The following is a 20,545-nucleotide window of genomic DNA, read 5'->3' as shown; positions in this document are numbered from 1 at the left end:
TTTTTTTTTTTTTTTTTTTTTTTTTTTTTGTAAGAAAGCAATAGTATAGGCTAAAAGAAAATAAGCAACAACCACAACTTTGATAGCATATAACCTGAATAGGAAGAATTGTTGATTAGTCACATACCTTATAGTACATTTTGAGGCATTTTAGCCCTGACGAGTGTAGACATGATTTTGTTGACAGGTCATACACCCCCGTACTAACACAACAATAATAGTAAATGTCTATCTAACTTGAAAGTAAGTAAATGGGTTTGGAATGGTCATGCGGCTTTGGACAACACGTCATGAACAAGCATGATTGGGACATCTGACACGCGACCGTAGGCAACACGCCTTGGACAAGCATGACCGTGATAGCCTGTAGCTTGACTTAAGCTCCCCTCGCCTTGACAAGGTATGTAAGTTGTAAGGTTAGTAGGCATGATCTCACTTCTTATGTGAATTAGTCAGTTACTATCTTATGAACTAATTAGGATACAATTGGTTACCATACCTAATAACTTAGAGTCTATTGCATGATGATAGATTATGGACCCTTAAACCTGAAGTGTTACTATACCAGATGGTATAGCAGGTAGAGCTTTGACTGAGACCGACCCTACTAAATTCCTTATAAGGAAAGGCATGCTAAGATCAAGTGTTGGAATAAGTAGATACCATGATGCTACCATCTATGATCTAGGCTACTCAGATAAACTAGGGTAACATAAATAGTGGAGAAAATGTCACAATATCTAAGTGATTGAGAGTGTTAAGATTTATGCCCTAAAGTAATTAATTGTTTAATTTTAATAATAACTTTGATTATTTTATTTAAAATTTAATATTATCCCATATGTGATTGACATACAAGAGTATCATGTTTAAGAATAATCTAAAGGGTCTATAGTATATGGATAAAAGTTTGCCGATGCTAAACAACTATAAGGTTCAACCACACTAGAGGTAGTTCCTTCAGCATTTTTACATGAAGCTTTAGCGATGTGATTCTCGTAAGTTAGCTTTATGTCTATAAAGCTAAATCCAATGCAATGATTTATTGGACTACAATCAAATTGATTGCTATTTTAGTGGCTGAAGTTCCCTTAATGTCTTCGAATGTTACTTCACTAACTTTAACTCCAGAATCCTATTAAAATAAAGAAGAACAATCAAAATATGCTATGAAAACGAATAAACAAGAACATCTATAAAAAAAATTTACCATTTAAACTTGTTTACTGAGTTATTCTCCACCTAAAATTTTTAATTCTATGAAACCCTAAGTTATATAATAAAACTATATTATAAAACCAAATATAAATTAGGAATTCAATAATAAAATATAAATATATACAACAAATAAGATATAAATCCGAACATAATCTTAGATTTTCTAGATAGTATATATAATTAGAGCAATTATCTCCAATGATTTAAATATTTTGGATAAATTAAAAAATAAAATCATAAAAGCTTCATACCATTTTAAGACATCGGAGAGTAATAGGGTCCCTAATTTATTACGTATAAAAGTAATTTAATGTACCAAAAAATAATACTAATAATTTAGTGTCCATCTTAAACCCAAACAAATTTCAAACGATTTAAGATAAAATAAATCAATTATTTATAAAATTTAAAATTTAAGTTCTATTCATCACATTGAAGCTTAATTATAATTAGAAAAAAATTAACATGTATGTGATTAAGGAGGAAATATACTTGACCAGGACAATCTTTGAGATGGGACAATAATTTTGATCAATTATGATTGAGTTTTTCACATTATCCATAATAATGTGTTGAATATGAATGTAGCGAATCCATTGCTTGGTCTTCCCCAAGACTTAATTCTTACTCCATTCTGAATCCCTGTGAATGTAGTTGATTTCACGGTAACGTTATGCACTCCATCCTCCTCAGCCTTTATTCCTAAGCTCTCAATGCTACAAACACATTCAACAAAATACCAAATGTTTCCTGACCTTTATTTCCTCACTCGCAACATAATATATTATATAAATGTTTTTATCCAAAGTAATTTTAAAATAATTTAAATCATTTTTCTCCCCTTTCAAACCACTTTAGAATATATTTTAATCATTCAAATTTATTTAAGGTTTAGATTATCTTTTAAAAATTAATGTGACAAATTGATTTAAACCCTTTAAAAACCATTTCTAAACATGTTAATCCTAATCTATCTCTAGTTACCTGATTCCATGTCCAGGTCCACATGTAATACTTTCCATCCACATGTTGGATGTCCCTGGACCGATGGAGATGCAGTCGTCACCGTTTCCAATGTTCAAGTTGAGGATGGTCACATCTGATGATTGTTGCACATGGATGCCATCAGTGTTTGGACTATCACCTGCAGCCAAGACATTCACCCTTGTCATATGCACGTTTTGGCACCGATTCATTGCAATGCTAAACAATTGGCTGTTAATTGAAGATAATCCATTGATGTTCACGTTCTTTCCATCATTTATTTGAAGACTCTATCAATTCAAAACAATCAAAAGTGAGAATTAGTACAAATTTAAAATAATATTGTAATTAATCGGGTCATTTTCATTCAACTTTCAGTTAACGAAAAATTTTCAAATTTTTTTTATATGGAGCCAACTCAAATTCTGCATACCCAGGCTCCAATGGGGCAACTCTTCCCTGAGTGTTTACAATTCAACAAGGGAGTTCCTTGCCCATCAATAATACCGCAGTAATGAAAAGCCTATTTATGTGATTAAACAAAATCCAAGAACTAGAATTAGCTAAAACTTGAATGTCAGAGGAAGCCACGAGAGTTCCATCAATGAGAACAGTAAAGCATTGTTCTTACAAGACCCATTAAATCTCACACTTCGAACAAAGTATATACCCTCGAGAACGTAAATAGTGGTTGGTTCAGATGAGTCACAAGCCTTAGCTCATGCCATTTGAAGCACATGCGAGGCATCGGTCTTTTCATCAGGCTTAGCTCCAAGAGTAACAATATTGAATGTTAATTCAGTAGTTGAGGCATGGTTAAAAAACAAAAGTAGAAAGGAAAGAAAAACATGTAAGATTACAAGAAGAGAGAAAGAAAACTTAATGATACAAGTGTTCATGATAAGCATGAGAGAGAGAGAAAGTAAGCAAGTGATAGGAAAATAGGAGAGGTGTGGAGTGAATTTATAAGTCAATGCTTATCCTTCCAACTCTAATTTTAACTTACCGGCCTCTAGTACTATTTTATTCTGGTTCTATTTAACCATTATAGTTTTTATATGGTTTAACAATTTTTAATTATTCTTGTTCTATTTAACCCTTATTGTTTTTATATGGTTTAACAATTTTTAATTATGTAGGTCAGGAAGGTAAATTTAATTTTTAAATTTAAGTCTATCTTTTAAGACAAGACACTAATTAGCATTTTAATGATTGACCGGTCTCTCATTTTTAAAAAAAAGTTTCTATGATTTTATTTTTGTTTTAACTTAAAAAGGATGGGAAGATTTTAACTAAAAAAAAACCTAATTTTTCCAACCGATTATTTTCAAAAAAATGGATGTTTAATTAATTGTTTGGGTCACTTACACAACTATGCAATGTAACAATATCTATTTCATTGGCTTCTCAACGTCCTACTATAATAATAACAATTTTCTAATACTTTTAGATGTTTATATTTTTAGATAAGGCTTCTATATTGATTCTCTATTATAATAAAAATAACAATTTCCTAATACTTTCAATCTTTTTTATCATGTCGTGGTTAGTGATGTAATAGAAAGTTGGTGGCTTTTTATTTGCAAAGATGTCACAAATAATGAGAGGCAGAATTGTTTGTCGTATTTGTAACTATCCAATAAATTTACAAATGCATCACACAAAGAAATAATTTATAAATGTTACATTTTTTGAAGTCTTAAAGTCTACCAATGATAGATTTGTATCACTATAACAGACATCTCGATTGATTAAATTGAATCCAATTATCACTATGATCTCGTTTTATAACTTATATTTTTGTAAAAATCATTGACCACACTCAGAAGTAGTTGAAAGTTTGTAAACTAAACTTGATCCGTTAAAAATTAATGAACTAAAATCTAATTGGTGTAGAGCCAACAAATATACGAGGGATGAAGGGAGAGAGATCCATGAAAAGGTAAAATAAGTGAGGGATGAGAGAGAGATATCTTATGAATAGAAAGGTTGGGTGCCTTAAGCAACTATTAGGACATACATATAACTCGGGTAGGAAAAATTGAAAACTTGTCACATCCTTCTATAATATATTTTGAGGCATTTTGGTCCTGGTAGGTACAAACATGATTTTGGTGAACGGTCATACACTTTCGAATTGACATAATAGAAATGATAAAGACCTAACTACAAGAAAACAAGTAAAAGGGGTCTCAAACAAGCATGAGACTATAGACAATACGCCTTGGATAAACATGACAGTGACATCTAGAATGCGACTACAAGTAACAAACCTTTGACAAGCTTGATTGTGATATTCTCCTCCACTCAATTGGTTGACGTCTTTATCAACTAACTCTTAACGAACTAAGCAATGTAGGATGAGGCTGACTTTAGCTCTCTCGAAGTGTTTCCAATCGATCTCGGCACTATGATATCTCTTCCGATCTACTAAGAACTTTTATAAGTTTTTTCTTAATCTGTTGATGTGTCGTATCTTTCAACCAAACTCTCTTCTACTTCCTTCATAATGAGATTCTTCATCATGGTAGGAGGTCATGTTGCCGCATTGTTATTGGTGTCTTTTTTATTGGGATAGTAACGTTTCAAGTTTATGATGTGGATAACATAACTAGTCCTCATCCATGGGAGCAATCGGTTCCTATATGATGCCTTCCAAACCTTTTACATGACTTTGACTAGTTTATAGTATTTTTGCATCAGCGGCTGATTCTTATTGTTTTAGAATTGAAGTTGATCGGATCTCACTTCTAAACTTTTTGCGGCTTGTGTTTCCGATTATTATTCTATTCATTCGTTTCGATGATTTTTTTTCTTCGAATAGACACTAGTTGGGGAAGCCTTATGTTGTGATTTTCCTCTAATGAGAAGTTTCTATTTGAATTTGCTCAGTGGAGCCCTCCTCTTCCATAATGGGAATGATGATTAGTGTGAATTCATCATGGGTAAGACCGTGTCTCAATTATAGTACCCAATTATAGTATCGATATCATCTTTACCCTTTTGGTTATTGGCTATCAATATGAATGATGGTGTGGTTTGACTTTATTAGAGGCATGGAAATGACCTTACGTTTAAGAAAAAAAAATCTATCCCTAACACGACATTGAAATCATTCATCTTAATACTCATAAAATCGGTTTGCTCAATCCAAGTCTCCAACTTGATTGGAGTTCCCTTTGCAACTTTTGAGATAGTTAAGGCTACAAGATTGCCAGTTTCATCATTCCAATGTCTTGATGCTAGAGAGTGTTTAAGCATTTCTCTTCTGTCTCTATCATGAAGTTATGGATGACTCTAGAATTGATCATTCTACTCTTGGCCGATCTATGGTTAACCAAGACCTCAATGTACATAAGACCTCATTCTATTGGTTCTTTTGTCTCCTCCACTCTCTTTTGAAAGCAGATAGTACTTCAAGGTCCCCAATGCAAGGGTTTTCGATGCTTTGGCTTGGAAGGCATGGAGAGCCACCCTTTGTGGGTATTCAAATTTTTGATAGGTCACCTTGCATATGAAGCAAACGAGGTCCCTTGTTTGTAGCTTTTTCGTTTTGAAGTCTTTGTCATAGATATCTACCTCTCTTTGGGAGGATTCATAATCTCATCCTCTAGGACCCCTCTGTCCTAAAATCTTGTAATTAATTATTTAACAATTATTTAAGTTATAATTTAATATTATCCACGGTAGAAAAAACTCAAGGGGTCACAACTTAAATTTTGAGTTAGGGAAACCCGAATCAAGACTAAAAAGATAAAAGAAAAAATAAATAATAATAAAATGAAGTAAAATTAAAATCAAATTTAGTCCAACAATACCACAATAAAAATATAAAATTAAATACAACTAAAAGACAATGCTGCTTAAATTTTTTGCAAATGGAAAATGGATTTGAGATACAATTATAAAATGTAATACAAAGACTCAAAAAAAAAAAAATATAGAGTGGTAGCTTGCGAACACCTACAGAATAAAAGAGGAAAGGGGTGAGTAAATAAATATAACCAATAAATAATCTATTTGTAGACTTCGCATCCTCTACCTAGCTTGTGATCACGGGTTTTACTCTAGGCTCTAGGTGGAGATCTCTTGTTATTCATAAACTTGGGAGAATACGTAGCGGTAACCCGTGTCCAATGTTAAGGTGATACCTCTCAGAACTCTCTCTAATAGATGAGGTCAGCATGGTGAGTGCTAGCCTGCTTATCATCCATGGGAGGTACTTGGGCAACTCGGTTCCATCTCTTTGAGTCTGGTTCGGTCGGGAGCATTAGGGCTACACTCTTTATCGACTCTAACGATTCTAATGGGCTCATACTATTAGAAGCATTCTATCCTAGGTTATTGTGTACGAAAACTGACGCTCACAACCTAATCTTATTATGTTTCTACTGCTTAAACTCTACCCTGGAGAATCACACATTCAATCACCTTTTGTTATTGTATGGTAAATCATGCATATGGCCCACACATGTTCTATGGGGGGATAATATCCATTGAGAACCAAAAGGGCATAGATACAAATTCTCATCTTCTACTTCATCGCTATTATGTATCAGCAATAGAAAAAGAGTCTATTACATCATGCAAAGATTGATTAAGTTATGTCAGTAACAAGGGTGACTAATCTCATGCTTATCCAATCGTCCTAAATCTATCCACCTAGGTTTTGTTTTTCTAACATGCATGTGTTACCAAACAATTCCTACCAGTATTATATTTTAAAATTCATGTGGTTACTTGCATGATTGTCAAGTGCCTTACTAAGCTAGATTTTTTTTTGCATGTTGGAGCTCCCAAATTTCATAAATTTCTTTGATAGGTCCTAATACAAGTAAAATTAGGGTTAGTATTGAAATCAAAGCGAAAAAATAGTAAAATGAGCCAAAAAGGAGGAACTCACGCACCTTCAGGCAAGCAATGGTGTAGAATACACATGCCTATATACATGACTAGCCACATGCGTCTAGATAACATACTTGTGCCTATCGCTCGACACATGGTGCTCCAGAAGTGATGCGACTAAACCAGTTTGGCATAACTATCGGCTCGAGTTGCAGGTTTTAGACTAGGTCGCATGCGGGTTGCTAAGTTGGATGCGGACTAGAGTCAAATGCGAGTTAGACTACCATATGACACATGTTCTCACCCCATTGGTTGGCTGATACGCTCTCACCATATGACACATGTTCATTCCTCATCCAAATGTGCAGACTGCCTACGGACATGTATCCTTCAAGTATTGGCGTGTGAACCTAACTTTTTCAAAAACTAATGAATATTTTGATTGAGCCTATTTTCTTTCACATTTTCATATCTTTTTACATAAAACTCGAATCGTTAGCACCAACTCTACTTTTCATTATTATTATTATTTTTTTTTACTTAAAAGCCGTTGAACATTTCTCATGGAACTCGCATGAAATATAATTCCAAACAGTTTCTGGAGCATATTTCACTCTCTAAAAATCCTAAACTCTCATTTTCTCTCTTTTTCTGTTACTTCTTTTTTCCTTTTATGTTTTTCTTATTCTTTTCTCCGCTCTTCTTTAGTTGACTCTGACCCAAAAAAATTTATTAATTTTTTATTTCATTTTTCCTAAGTCCTTAGAGGTGTTCCGAGCAATTTTTCATTCTACACCGTTTCAAAATTCAGCCTCTAAAGTTCTTGATAAAATTCTAGAAATTAAAAAAATTAAGAGAAGGCTACGTTTTAGAAATTTAGGCTCTACATACTGTTGAGCTCGAGCCTTATACAAGATTATTAATGTAACCTTGAAAAATATGAGATTGACATAAAGGAAGATCATGTTTATGTAATAACTTAAAGGGTCTATAGTATATGGAAAAGATTGGGTGTCTTATCTTAGTAACATTACTGATACAACCCACCTTGTAATTGTTACAAATAATTTGATCTAAATCGTTCATGTGAAGACATGTTAGTGGGGGTATCTTATAGAATGAGTTTGTGAAATATTGGACCACAAAATATTTAATATTTCTTTAAAAATCTGTTAATTGAGAAAGTTAATGACTCGATCATAATCCTAATTAAGTTATACATACCTAAATGTGTGGGCTTTCCTTTGATTTGCATGATTGAAAATGATTTTTGTAACTGATTCAATATACCAACCATTTTTGGGACTTGACCAAATACAGAGTTAGGAATTAGTAGAACATAAATAAATTGTTCATTAGGGAATTAGTGGTACTTAGGGGTAGAAGATGTAATTACAAGGGTAAAATAGACTTTTGATCTAATGGTAATTTGAAACAATTCGTGGAGGATTGAATTGCTTATAATGATTATATCAATGGGTACAACTTGTCCAAGTGCATAAGAGTGGGACTCTACATTTATAGTAGAATGATTTAAGGTTAATGAATGAAAACTAATTAATTAAATAGTCCAATTAATTGATTTTGTATCATTAAAGCTTACAGTTTGTAGGTTCATAAGGTCCTCTTGCTAGTGTCACAACTTTACATTGCGATAAGAGAAGCGACGACTCTTAAGTGATGCCCATTTGGCCATGTGAGGGCCTAGACGAGTGTTATGATACGACTGAAGAGGACAATGCCTCATCTAACACACCACACTGAGTGAGCATTGAACCAAGAATAATACATAAGCAAGATAATGGCAACGAGTAGACAAGAGTGTCAAAGATAGACTTGTTAAAGGGTCTCGATGTCATGAACGACATGTGGACCCATTCTCGAGGGCATAACTGAGTGAGCTGCAATGGTGATGACACCCTATGAGTTGGGATGGTGTCAAGGCATATAGACCATGTCGATTTGAAACCAAGATGACAAAATGAGATGCTGTGTTGCATTGAGAGACCTTTACCCCGAATAGAGGCAAGAACGAGTCGAATGATTTGGCTTAGAGTAGAGACAAGTCAATTGTGTTGCAGACGATTGAGCATGCACGCGCGGGTAGCATGTGTGGTCGAACAAGCTTGGATTTCACACCAGTAATGTTTGGTTGGCTACTTATGGTGAGACAATAGGATCACAAGAGTTATATCAAGGCCCTATTCTGTTCTGATTAAGATTAGAGAGAATGACATACTAAAGACTACTTAGGAACTATTGTAATACAAAATTATCGTCATTTTATTCAGCTTGATTAATGCCATGAAGAGATTAAGGAGTTGATGAATAAAGTGTTTAAGAAGTTTCCCGATACCTTGTCATCATTTCACCAATAACATACTTGTGTACTCAAAACTGTGGCAGATCATGAGAAGCACTGAAGAAGAGTCTGGAAAGTGTGAAGCGCACACCATTTGTGCACCAAGTTCTCTAAGTACGAGTTTTGGTTATAGGAAGTAACCTTCATATGTCACATGGTATTGAGTAACGAGACCACAGTAGATTCAATATAAATTGAGGCAGTTATAAAGTGGACCATGTCAACATCAATCATTGAAATAAGGAGTTATTTTTGGGGTCAACAAGCTATTACATGAGGTTTGTTCATGGCTTCTCTAAGATATCAGCAGCGTTAACCAAGTTGACTAAGAAGGGTAAGCCCTTCATATGGATGCTTGTGTGTGTGCAAAACTTTAAGAGCTTAAGGAAATACGTGACAGTGCCAATACTCATAGTGGCAAACGACACAGGCAATCTCATGATGTACAATGATGCATTAGAAAAAGGACTAGGTTACATGCTAATACAAAAGGGCCAAGTGATAGCATATGCATTCAGACAATATAAAAGTACAAAAGCAATTATCCTGACCAAAGGAGATTATGGGAGGTGAGAAGGCTATGACAATGAAATCCTCACCCACCCATGAGAGGCCAACACAGTGGAAGATGCATGGAGTAGAAAAATGATCTAACTTATCTACACTAATCATAAGACATAGAGAACAAAAGGAGGAGATATAGAGGGTCGGGATTGAAATCATGGTCAAAGTCATCACTACATAGTTTGTGCAGTTATCAGTCCAGCTGACTCTTCAAAAGTGTATCATATTCTCAAAAGACAAATAAGCCCTTAATAAGGTCTAAGGACAACAAGAGACAGAGAGACCAAAAGCATTTTTGGTATCAACAGTTATGACATCTTATAGGTTCCCGTCTGAAATTAATAAGATGTATTAGAACTTAAAGACAAGTTACTAGTGGCCAAGAATGTGGCAGAGTACGTGAATTGATATTTAATTTGTTAGCCGATAAAGATCCCAACATAACAATCTTCAAGGCTTTTGCAGTCACTAACCGTTCCTTAGTGGAAGTGGGAGGATGTTGGCATGGATTTCATATAGGGGTTACTAAAGACCAAGCAGGGCTTCAATGTCATATGGGTTGTCATGGATAGGTTGACCAAGATATGACTTTTTATTTTAGGCAAGGCCATATATTGAGCCGACAATAGGTGTCGGGTACGTAATTCAGGTTCAGTATAACTTTCCATCTATAGAAGAATGGGAAAATCGAGAGGTTGAAATATTCTTAAAGGTGTCGGGTACGTAATTCAGGTTCAGTACAACTTTCCATCCATAGATGAATGGGCAGACCGAGAGAGGTTGAAATAAATTCTTGAAGATATGTGTGGGCTTGTGTTGTAGATTCCACCGGTTTCTAGGATGAACACCTACCCCTTATGAAAATTGCCTACATAATAACAGTTATCAACTGAACATCTAAATGGCACCCTTTGATGCTATGTATTGACGTAGGTGTCAAACTCCAATATTTCAGGAAGAGATAAGCAAGTAATAGCTTTTGGGACCAAAGTTAGTTCAAGTTATAAACGTAGTAGTACAAAAGAGTAGATAGAGGTAGAAGAGCTATGCAGACTCTCGTAGGAAAGACCTCAGATTTTTTTGTGGATGAACATATCTTCCTAAAGGTTGCATCTCTAAGAGGGGTATTGAGGTTTGGAAAGAAGGGCAAGTTGAGCTCGAAGTTCATAGGCCCTTTCAAGAACCTTGAGAGGATAGAGCCTGTGGCACATAGACTACTGCTGCAACCCCCTTGCAGCCGTCCATAACATGTTTCATGTCTCGATGATGCGAAAGTACACTCCATATCTTATGAACATCATGTAACATGAGACACTCCCTCTTAAAGAGGATTTTTCATATGAAGAGAAGTTTGTTAAGATACATGCTCGTGATGTGAAGTGGTTGTCCAAAAAATTGATTCTTTTGGTCAACGTCCTATGAGGAAACCATCAGAACATGAGAGAACCTAGAAACAAGAAGAAGACATGAGGATATCCTACCTCAGGCTTTTCCAGGAATAAGAAATTTTTTTGGATGAAAGTTCCTGAGGAGGGGTGAATTTATAACACCCAAGCCTGACAGTTACAAAATTTCTCGATTTTTTTTAAATTTTTTGAGCATATAAATATGTTACTAACTCATGGAGTAACTTTAGAATAATTGTTAGTAGACTTAGTAGAATCCAGTGAGTGACTAAACTTGAGAGGGATTTAGTATATATGAAGAGAGAGTTTGTGAGAGGTTTTTCTCAACTTTTTTTACAAAAGCCAACCTTCCATGAACCATGATCACTCTATTTATAGAGTCATGTTTGCATGTTTATGCAAATTTGAGATCACCCAATTTTGACACTCAAAATTTCACTTAAATTTGTGGGGTTTATTTGACAAACATGAAGTTTGGTTAAACCAAATTTTGACACCTCAAAATTCCACTAACATGTATTTTTTCATTAAATGAAGTCAACATTTTGGCTTTCTTCACTTTAATTCAACGATCAATTTGAATTATTAATTTCAAATTAAAGTAATATTAAATGATTAATTAAACTATTTAATTAATATTTAATATTAATTCAAATGTCAATCCCAATTAATTCCAATACATATTTGATTAAGATATTTAAATCTTATTTAAATATCTCAAATTCTCTCTTTTTGTTTAATTCGTAATAAAACAAAAATGCGGTTAAATATATCGTATATATGTACCACATTCTCCCTAATTTGAATTCGAACACTTCGAACTCACTCGTTACACTGTTCTATGGTTTAGTCCGTTATGAGCTAGCAAAGGGACCTAATGGACCTATAGACCATGGGCTTCAACGATCCAAGATTAACCGGTTAAACTCATTAACCTTGTTAACCAACATACGTTAACTATTAGGACATCCACTATAGCTTAGTAGTTGCACTCCCCTCACTATAGATATATTTATGTCCATTTGATATAACCATGATTAGTAAGTCGATCCTTCACAGGTTGTTCATAACTAGAGCTGGGTCAATTTATCGTTTTACCCCTGAAGTTATTTCTTGTTCCTTATGTCTCACTGATCCTCTAATAAACAATTGGTTTGTGGTCCAACCAGTAAACCAAATCCCTCTCAGGGCAATGAGAGGGTGGGGTCCCTTGTTCAAGACCTGGAATCAGTACTTAAGGGAACTATCTCTCTTCTATCCTTAAAAGTGGGTAGGAGAGAATTCCATCTTGCACCCCACGTCCCCAACTATTTACCCAGTCTTACCCCTGAAATGGGAGGCCTATTGAGTCAGCAAAATTGAGCCACTCTCACCCATGCAAATCTAAGGATAATTTCGAATAAATAGGAGTTCATGGTTAGCTCAAGATTAAGATCGAGTTACCTAAGTCATCGAATGAAAAGAAAATCAGTCTCAACAGTAAACGACATTATAAAATGAGAGTGATTTTCTTCATAGTCCGATCTTATGCAATGCTCATTGCATAGGACGCCTCCACTCACATGCCTCCACATGTACAATTTAGTGATCACATTGTTTATATCATATACAAAAGTGGGCTGCATCCATAGTGTCCCCAAAATAAGGTACTCAGTCTTATCCTTATACTATAGATCATTTTGACTATATACTTGAACTTGATCAACTCTTATGTCTCTACATATAGTTCAAGTAATCATACTATAGCCAGAGTGTTCTTAGTTTATTGGATTTAGATTAATTATCGTAAAGTTCACTTTATTCAATAAAAATCTTTTCTGAATAAACAACAATAATAACTTTATTGACAATAGAATATGTTTTTGTTTACCAACTATGAGTTTTAGGACATAAAATTCAACACACATGTCATCACCGGTGACACCGAAATGCATGATGAATTCTCTAGAACAAGACAGCTCAGGTGAGAGCACAGGAGGATCCACAACAGACGATGTACCAAAGAAGTTTCATTCTCTTGTTAAAATTTATGCGGATACACTTGAAAAAAAATTAGATACCGATGAATTAATCCACTTACGCCTCTTGATTTGTTTCCTATTCCTTCTAATATTTTTGTCCGCCACAAATAACGCATATTTGATCAAAACATTGCACAAAGAGGTGAAGGAGAGAATTGAGAAACAAAATTTCAAAGTTGATTCAAGAATTAATAAATGACGGAAGGAAATCATTTTTCAACTTGGTGATTGAGTTTAGATATATTTTCCCGAGAAGTGATTCCCATCTCAAAGGAAGAAAAAGTTACATCCAAGAGAAGATAACCCTTATCAAGTCCTTGAAAGAATTAATAACAATGCCTATAAAATTGATCTTCCAAAAAAAAACTTTCAGTACATTCTACTTTCAATATTTCTGACTTGAGTTCTTTTTATATAGGTAATCATTTTCCTGATTCGAGGACGAATCCTTTTGAAGAGGGGTAAGATGATGAGGATCATGGTGTTCCAAATATTTCAACTAGACCTATTACACGATCCAAGGCCAAGAAGATTCAACAAGCATTCATTCTTCATCTACAAAATTGGATAGACTCAGTTCAACCATTATTTCATGTGTTACACGCTGATTTGATTGAGGAAGGACAACTTGGAGCTTCGGGGGTGAATATTTGCACGATTGAAGTAGTGGATAAAGTTGCTATAAAATGCACTTGATTGATAAGTTGTTATAAAACTTTACTTATTATTTTTAATTTCATAATTTCTTGGAGTGGGCAAAACCGTGGGAAAATTATTGTCCAAGTGACTCTTCTATTAGGCAATTTAAATGGGAGTGAATTATGGTCACTAACTTCTTTAGTGAGCATTTTAAGAGTTTGAAGTTTCTTTTTTTTGTAGAGAGTATAAATACACACAAATTATCTTGCTTCAAGATCTATGATCTGAAGTGATACTTTATCTCCTGGTTCATCCAAATTTTCTATGGGGTGTTGATTTTTTTGATTCAAGGGTACATAACTTCAACAAAAACTTGTAAGGTTGGGCTGAGGTTTTGGGTTGCCCTATCGGTATCAGATCCTAAGTTCCATTTTTGTTGAGAATTAGGGTTGCCTTATCAATTTCATATCAGACCCTAAGTTCCATTTTTATGACCTAGAATTGATTTTATGTTTCATTTATGATATTGTTTATCTTTTCTCAAATCTGTCTGTCTATTTATTTCGTTGCTGCCACTCCCACCATACTTCATCATTTCTCACTTTATTCTCATTTTCTTCCTAAAGATTATAATTAGATCTTAAAAAAAAAAAAAAATCATTGTCATATATGTTATTAATAGTATGGTTATAAATGTTTTTTATTAGACAATTTGCATGTTTATTTGAAGATCAAATAAACTTCTATTCACATTTTTCTAAACTATTTAAATTTGAAAGTGGTGGGCTTGATATTGTTCTTTCATAATTTAAACTTGAAAATAACTTCAATTTGCCCGAATTTCGTAAAATGGAAAGTTAGATCATTCTCTTATATTTTACAATTAAGAAGGGAATTTTGTCAAAATCTTAAGGACCTTTCTTTTTCAAATTCATTCTCAGTGTGCAATTCTACCCAAAAATTTCTTCGTGTCCCTTCTTTTTTTTATCATTTTTGTTTTATTCATGTTATTTCATATTAACTTATTTTGATTTCCTTGAATACTGGCTACGATAAAAATTGCTTTATCCATATATAAGCCTACCTTAATCATAATTTAGTCACATTTCCAAATTGCCTACCTTTGTTCTTGAGTGTAAACTTAGTGAGTTGAGTGTGTGAGGTCCGAAACATATTTAACTACTATTTGTACAATCATGAACCAAGACAGAAAAAAAGGAAGTGAGATTAATGAGCTAGTTGAAGAAGTCCAGGTGAATGAGGAGGAAGTGGAAGATGGGAGTCATTTGGCATTTATTACAAGAAGAATTCTAAAAACTCAAGTTACGGAGAATGATGTTGATGATCAAAGAGACAACATGTTTCACACGCGGTGTTTAATCAAGGTGACTTCTTGTAGTCTTGTCATTGATAGTGGAAGTTGCACCAATGTAGTAAGTATCATGTTGATCAAAAGGTTGCAAATTCCAACCCAACACCATCCTAAACCTTACAAGCTTCAATGGATCAATGATAGTTGAACAATGAAGGTAGTTTTCCAAGCTTCAATATATTTTACTTTGGGAAAATATAAAGACATATTGCTTAGTCAACCTTGGCCATTTGATAGGAAGATCATGTATGGTGGTTATTTGAATAGGCATTCTTTTATAAAAGATAGTAGAAAAACTACTCATGTACGTTGGATACTGCAAATGTATTTGTTGACCAATTAAATTTGGAGGAAAAAAAAAAAGAAAGAGTTTAAGGAAAAAGAATAGAAAGAATTGAGTGAAAAATTAGAGAAAAATAAAAAAATTAGAGAATAATCAAAGAGAAAAAGATAGTGAAAAGAATAATGAAAAAAGAGATGAAATTGAAAAAGAATCAAAAGAAAGGCGTGAATTGAGGGAAGAATTAGAGAAAAACAAAAGAAAAGAAAAAAAATAGTGAAAAGAAGAATGAAAAGAGATGAAATGTAAAACATGCAAGAAAGAAAGTGAGTTGTTTGGCTTCGAGAGGTGAGAAGGGCAATGTTTTCACAAAATATCATATTTGTACTTATGTACAATGAAGGATATTTGATCGCTAACGATAACAAATTGTCTTTGCCTAGTGTGTTTCAATCTCTTTTACAGGAATTTGAATACGTGTTTCAAGAAGTACCTAAAGATTACCTCCCATAGAGGTATTGAACATAAAATAGACTTCATTCTGGGGCTATCATTTCTAATAAGCCAGTTTATAGAGACTAAAGAAATTTATAGGCAATTGTCTTATTGGTTTGAGTTCATGTTTTGTACCAGTCTTATTGGTGCCAAAGAAAGATGGAACGTGGTGCATGTGCGTGGATTGTAGAGTCATCAACAAAATCACTATAAAGTATCGACATCTTAGTCCTAGGCTAGACGATATGCATGATGAATTGCATAGTTCATGTTTATTTATAAAGATTATTTTGAAATCTGGATATCATCAAATTAGAATGCACGTAGAAGATGAATGGAAAACAACTTTCAAAATTAAGTTTGGATTGTATGAATGACTTGTTATGCATTTTGGGTTAACTAATGCTCAAGTACATTTATACGATTAATGAGTCATGTTTTGAGAGAATATTTGGGAAACCATGTTATTGTGTATTTTGATAATATTTTAATTTATTCGAAGACTTTGCATGAGAATGTGAAGCATGTTAAGTGAGCTTTAATTACGCTTAGAAAAGAGAAACTTTATGCTAATGTTAATAAGTCTAGTTTTTGCATAGAAAAAGTTAACTTCTTCGCTTCATAGTTGGTAAAAATGGAGTATACGCAATGAAGAGAAAGTTAAAGCAATTAGGGATTGGTCAACACCAAAAAATACAATTGAAGTTCGTAGTTTTCATGAGTTAGCTAGCATCTATAGGAGATTTATCAAAGATTTTAGCACCATAGCTTTTAAGAATCACAGTGTTCCAAATATCCAACTAGACCAATTACACGATCCAAGGCCAAGAAGATTAAATAAGAATTCATTCTTCATCTACAAAATTTGATAGGCACGGTTCAACCTTTATCTACAAAATTGTTTTAATTGAGGATAGACCATTTGGAGCTTCATAAGTGAATATTTACAGTTGAAGTAGCGGATGAAGTTGCAAGCATCATTTCATGAGTTGTTAGAAAACTTTATTTATTATTTTTAAATTTCATAAATTTCGTAATGTCAAGTTGACTTCATCTTTTGTAGAGATTGGGATCGGGATTAAATCATAGCCACTAACTTCGTTTGCGGGGAGACTATAAATACCCACAAATTATTATGTAAAAATCAGATTTGTGATAAATGAAATTTATCTCTCAAATTGAGATGTTCCCCCTTCAAAATTCGAGAATCATCTATATCATTTCTAAGTTTCAAGCAATTCTTGTGGTAGATTGCACTCGAGTCATTCAATTAAGTCTTGATAAGTTCATTTATGGAATGACCCAATTTAGAACAAGGTTCAAAATCTTGCTTTTAGATCTTTGATCATAAGAGGTAATCTAATTCTTGCCTTATCTCTTGGTTGATCCTAATTTTGTATAAAGAGGTGTTAATTTCTTTGTTTCAAATGTTCTTTCTTCAACAAAGCTTTGATCGTTGGGCTTAGGATAGGGGTTAAATGTTATGCATGTAACTGTATGTGTTTGCATTTATTTCCGATAGGGGGTCGCTTACTGAGTATTTCTTAAAATACTCAAGCCATGTGCTACTCTATTTTTTAGGTAAAGGCAAGGCTCCCCTGTACAGCCAAAGGTGACATCACAACTACGAGACTGTGACACATGCTTAGGATAGTTTCGTAATTTAAATTTGGTAGACTATAGGTTAGTATAGGTTAGTTGCATTTTCATTTATTATAGGTTAGTATAGGGCATTTTACTTTGTATTGTTTTTTCTTTTTATTTCAATTTGTATGAGTTGGTTTATAAGCCTTAGATGAAACATGCAAGACTAAAGTTAAGTTTTATTATAAAGTTTCAAATAAATTAATTTCGTATTAAATGTTCATGATATATATACAGTAGCAACCTTAGGTTAAGAAGAAAATTTAGGGTCAGTTGGTATCAGAGCTCTAGATTACATATCTTGTATATTAATCTACGACGTAGGCTTAGCATGTTCCATGGTCCAATTTTCGATATCCCGTCACCATCAGGTAGGCCATGCATAAGATAAAGAAAGGAAAATGTTGTGTTGATATTTATTATGATTGGATCTAAATATTAAATGCTATATAGCATGAGAAATTTGCAATCTTTAATTATATCATATACTATAGCATGATGCTCGATTTAATTTCGCTTTTATACGCTTGTTATGCTGTATGAATTGTATGTGTACTATAATAATATTGTATTGTTAGTAAACAATAGACTTACGATAAAATTATTTTGGTTTCTAAAACCCGGCTATTCAGAGGATGAGGAAGAGGAAGATGAGGCGGATGAGAGCCCACCTTGAAAAGGATCAGTAACAAGGACGAATGCAGCTGCGCCACTTCTGGTTGTGCCGCCCCAAGCTACACGCACCACCTTTAGCTGTACAACCTCAAGTCGCAACACCTTCAGCAACACTAGCGGCTAGAATAGATTCCACTACTAATCTGATGTGGGAATTAATTCAGGTCATGATGCATGTCATGATGGTCACTCAACAAGCCAAGAACTCATGACCTATCAGAGGAGCGAACTAGTTATGGGGGACTTCAACTGGTTCGACCCACACACATTCACCGGTTCTACGAGAGATCCAACTAAAGTCCAAATGTGGATCTCGTCAATGGAATGTACGTACAACCATAAAGTATCTTGTGCGTCATATATGCTACAAAAATGGATGGACAATAAGGATAGTATCAACCCAGGAGGGGAAATCATGACGTGGGATCGGTTTAAGGAAGCCTTCCTAAAGCAATATTATCCCAAGGCGGCTCGACTTAAGAAATAACTGGAGTTCACCCATCTGACTCAGGGTGGACACTTAGTGGATCGGGATGACAGGGAATTCATGAGGCTAAAATGGTATGCGTTGTCATTAGTGGACACTAAAGAAAAGATGACCGAGAACTTTGTCTTGGGCTTAGACTCGGAGGTCCACCGCATGGTGCTGACGCTATTGACCCAAAGACGTATGAGGAAGCATTGAGAACAACCAAAGCCCTAAAAAAGCCTCAATAGAAAAGGCGTCGAGAACTAGCAATCATTGTTGGAAGGAAGCATATGTATTAACCTAGACAAACAGACTATCGACCTCCGACGTGAAGGCCTCGATATGCTGATAAACGTCTTGCCCAACACGTAGAGAGACACCCAGGAATAAAGAGAGTGTGTTAGATTGATATGAAAATCCTATAAGGGTGAATAGGGTTTTAACAATAAAATTATTTATCTATGCTTAATTTTTCTAATTATTAAAATTTTGGAAATAACTAGAAGATAATAATTAATACAAGTATATAAAAATAATTCAATTCAAAACAATAAACAATTATGAAAAATTAGAACATGTAATACTCACTATAATAATTTTTAAAATTAAATAGGAAAGAGTTAGAAAATATAACACCATAGTTATATAGTGATCCGGTCATATTCGACCTACTCCATTTCTCAAGTGTCTTTCACGAATTTGAATAAATAACTTTTTAGACTCTTTCCTCATATTAGAACCCAAATGCTACACAACTCTTTTTACGAGTTCAAGAGCAACTCAATCTTTTCCATGGCTTAGGATCAAACTGTTACAAGTATTGAAATTTTGTAAGAATACACCACTCTTCCAAAGAGTAGATTTACAAGTTGAGCACTCACAATTATTTCCTCATCATAAAAAATAATAATAATAAAAAATAAAAAATAAAAAATAAAAAATAAAAAAAAACTCCCAAATACCAAACATGATGAAGAGAAATAAAATTGAAAAATTGGAACAAGTAATAATGGAAGTTTTAAAAAATTGAGAATTGAAGAATTATAGAAGTTAGTGGTAAAAAAATATGGAGAGATAAATGAGTTTTGATAGAGAAGAAAAGTGTAAAAAAAAAAAATAGAAGTTAATGTAGACTATTGTACTGGGTTAAAAGAGAAATTCAAGATAGAGATTAAGACTAAGGAAAATTTTCAATTTTTTTTTTCAATATAATAATATAATAATAATATTATTTAAAACTAGTGTAGGGAAGATATTCCTATCGATCATCTAAAGCAGGAAACACATAATCTAAACTTCATCTTAGTCATATTCCTTAACTAAAGAGGTCTATTGGATTTCTAAGATGCTTGGTAGCTTATCGTAGACTTTTGGCTGGAGGGTATTTTATTCCAACTTAAGTCTTTGTTAGTTGAAAACATCATCTTACCATCATTTTAAGAACTTGACTAGGTAAATACATTCCAAGGGTTTTCAATCCTCGAGATCGTCCTACAAAGATGTGAGTCATCATCTTCTAAACATGTAAGAGTAAGTTCAAAGAGTTTGGTGGTCTTTAAAGACTTCAATTC

General features: G+C 33.7%; 1 protein-coding gene across 1 annotated transcript; it reads right to left on the bottom strand.

Annotated features, from left to right (window-relative positions):
- Positions 1 to 1,042: 1,042 nt before the first annotated feature.
- LOC111472456 (polygalacturonase-like) lies at positions 1,043 to 2,842 on the bottom strand. The gene is made up of 5 exons (XM_023118097.1): positions 2,834 to 2,842; positions 2,636 to 2,725; positions 2,203 to 2,492; positions 1,847 to 1,934; positions 1,043 to 1,135 (listed from the first exon to the last, which is right to left on the bottom strand). The coding sequence occupies exons 1-5, from the start codon at positions 2,840 to 2,842 to the stop codon at positions 1,043 to 1,045; spliced, it is 570 nt and encodes a 189-aa protein (XP_022973865.1).
- Positions 2,843 to 20,545: the final 17,703 nt, after the last annotated feature.

Source organism: Cucurbita maxima, unplaced genomic scaffold (assembly GCF_002738345.1).
Source record: "Cucurbita maxima cultivar Rimu unplaced genomic scaffold, Cmax_1.0 Cma_Scf00073, whole genome shotgun sequence".
Taxonomy (NCBI): Eukaryota; Viridiplantae; Streptophyta; class Magnoliopsida; order Cucurbitales; family Cucurbitaceae; genus Cucurbita; species Cucurbita maxima.
Note: the sequence above shows the minus strand (reverse complement) of the source record. Positions and strands in the feature narration are given on the sequence as shown.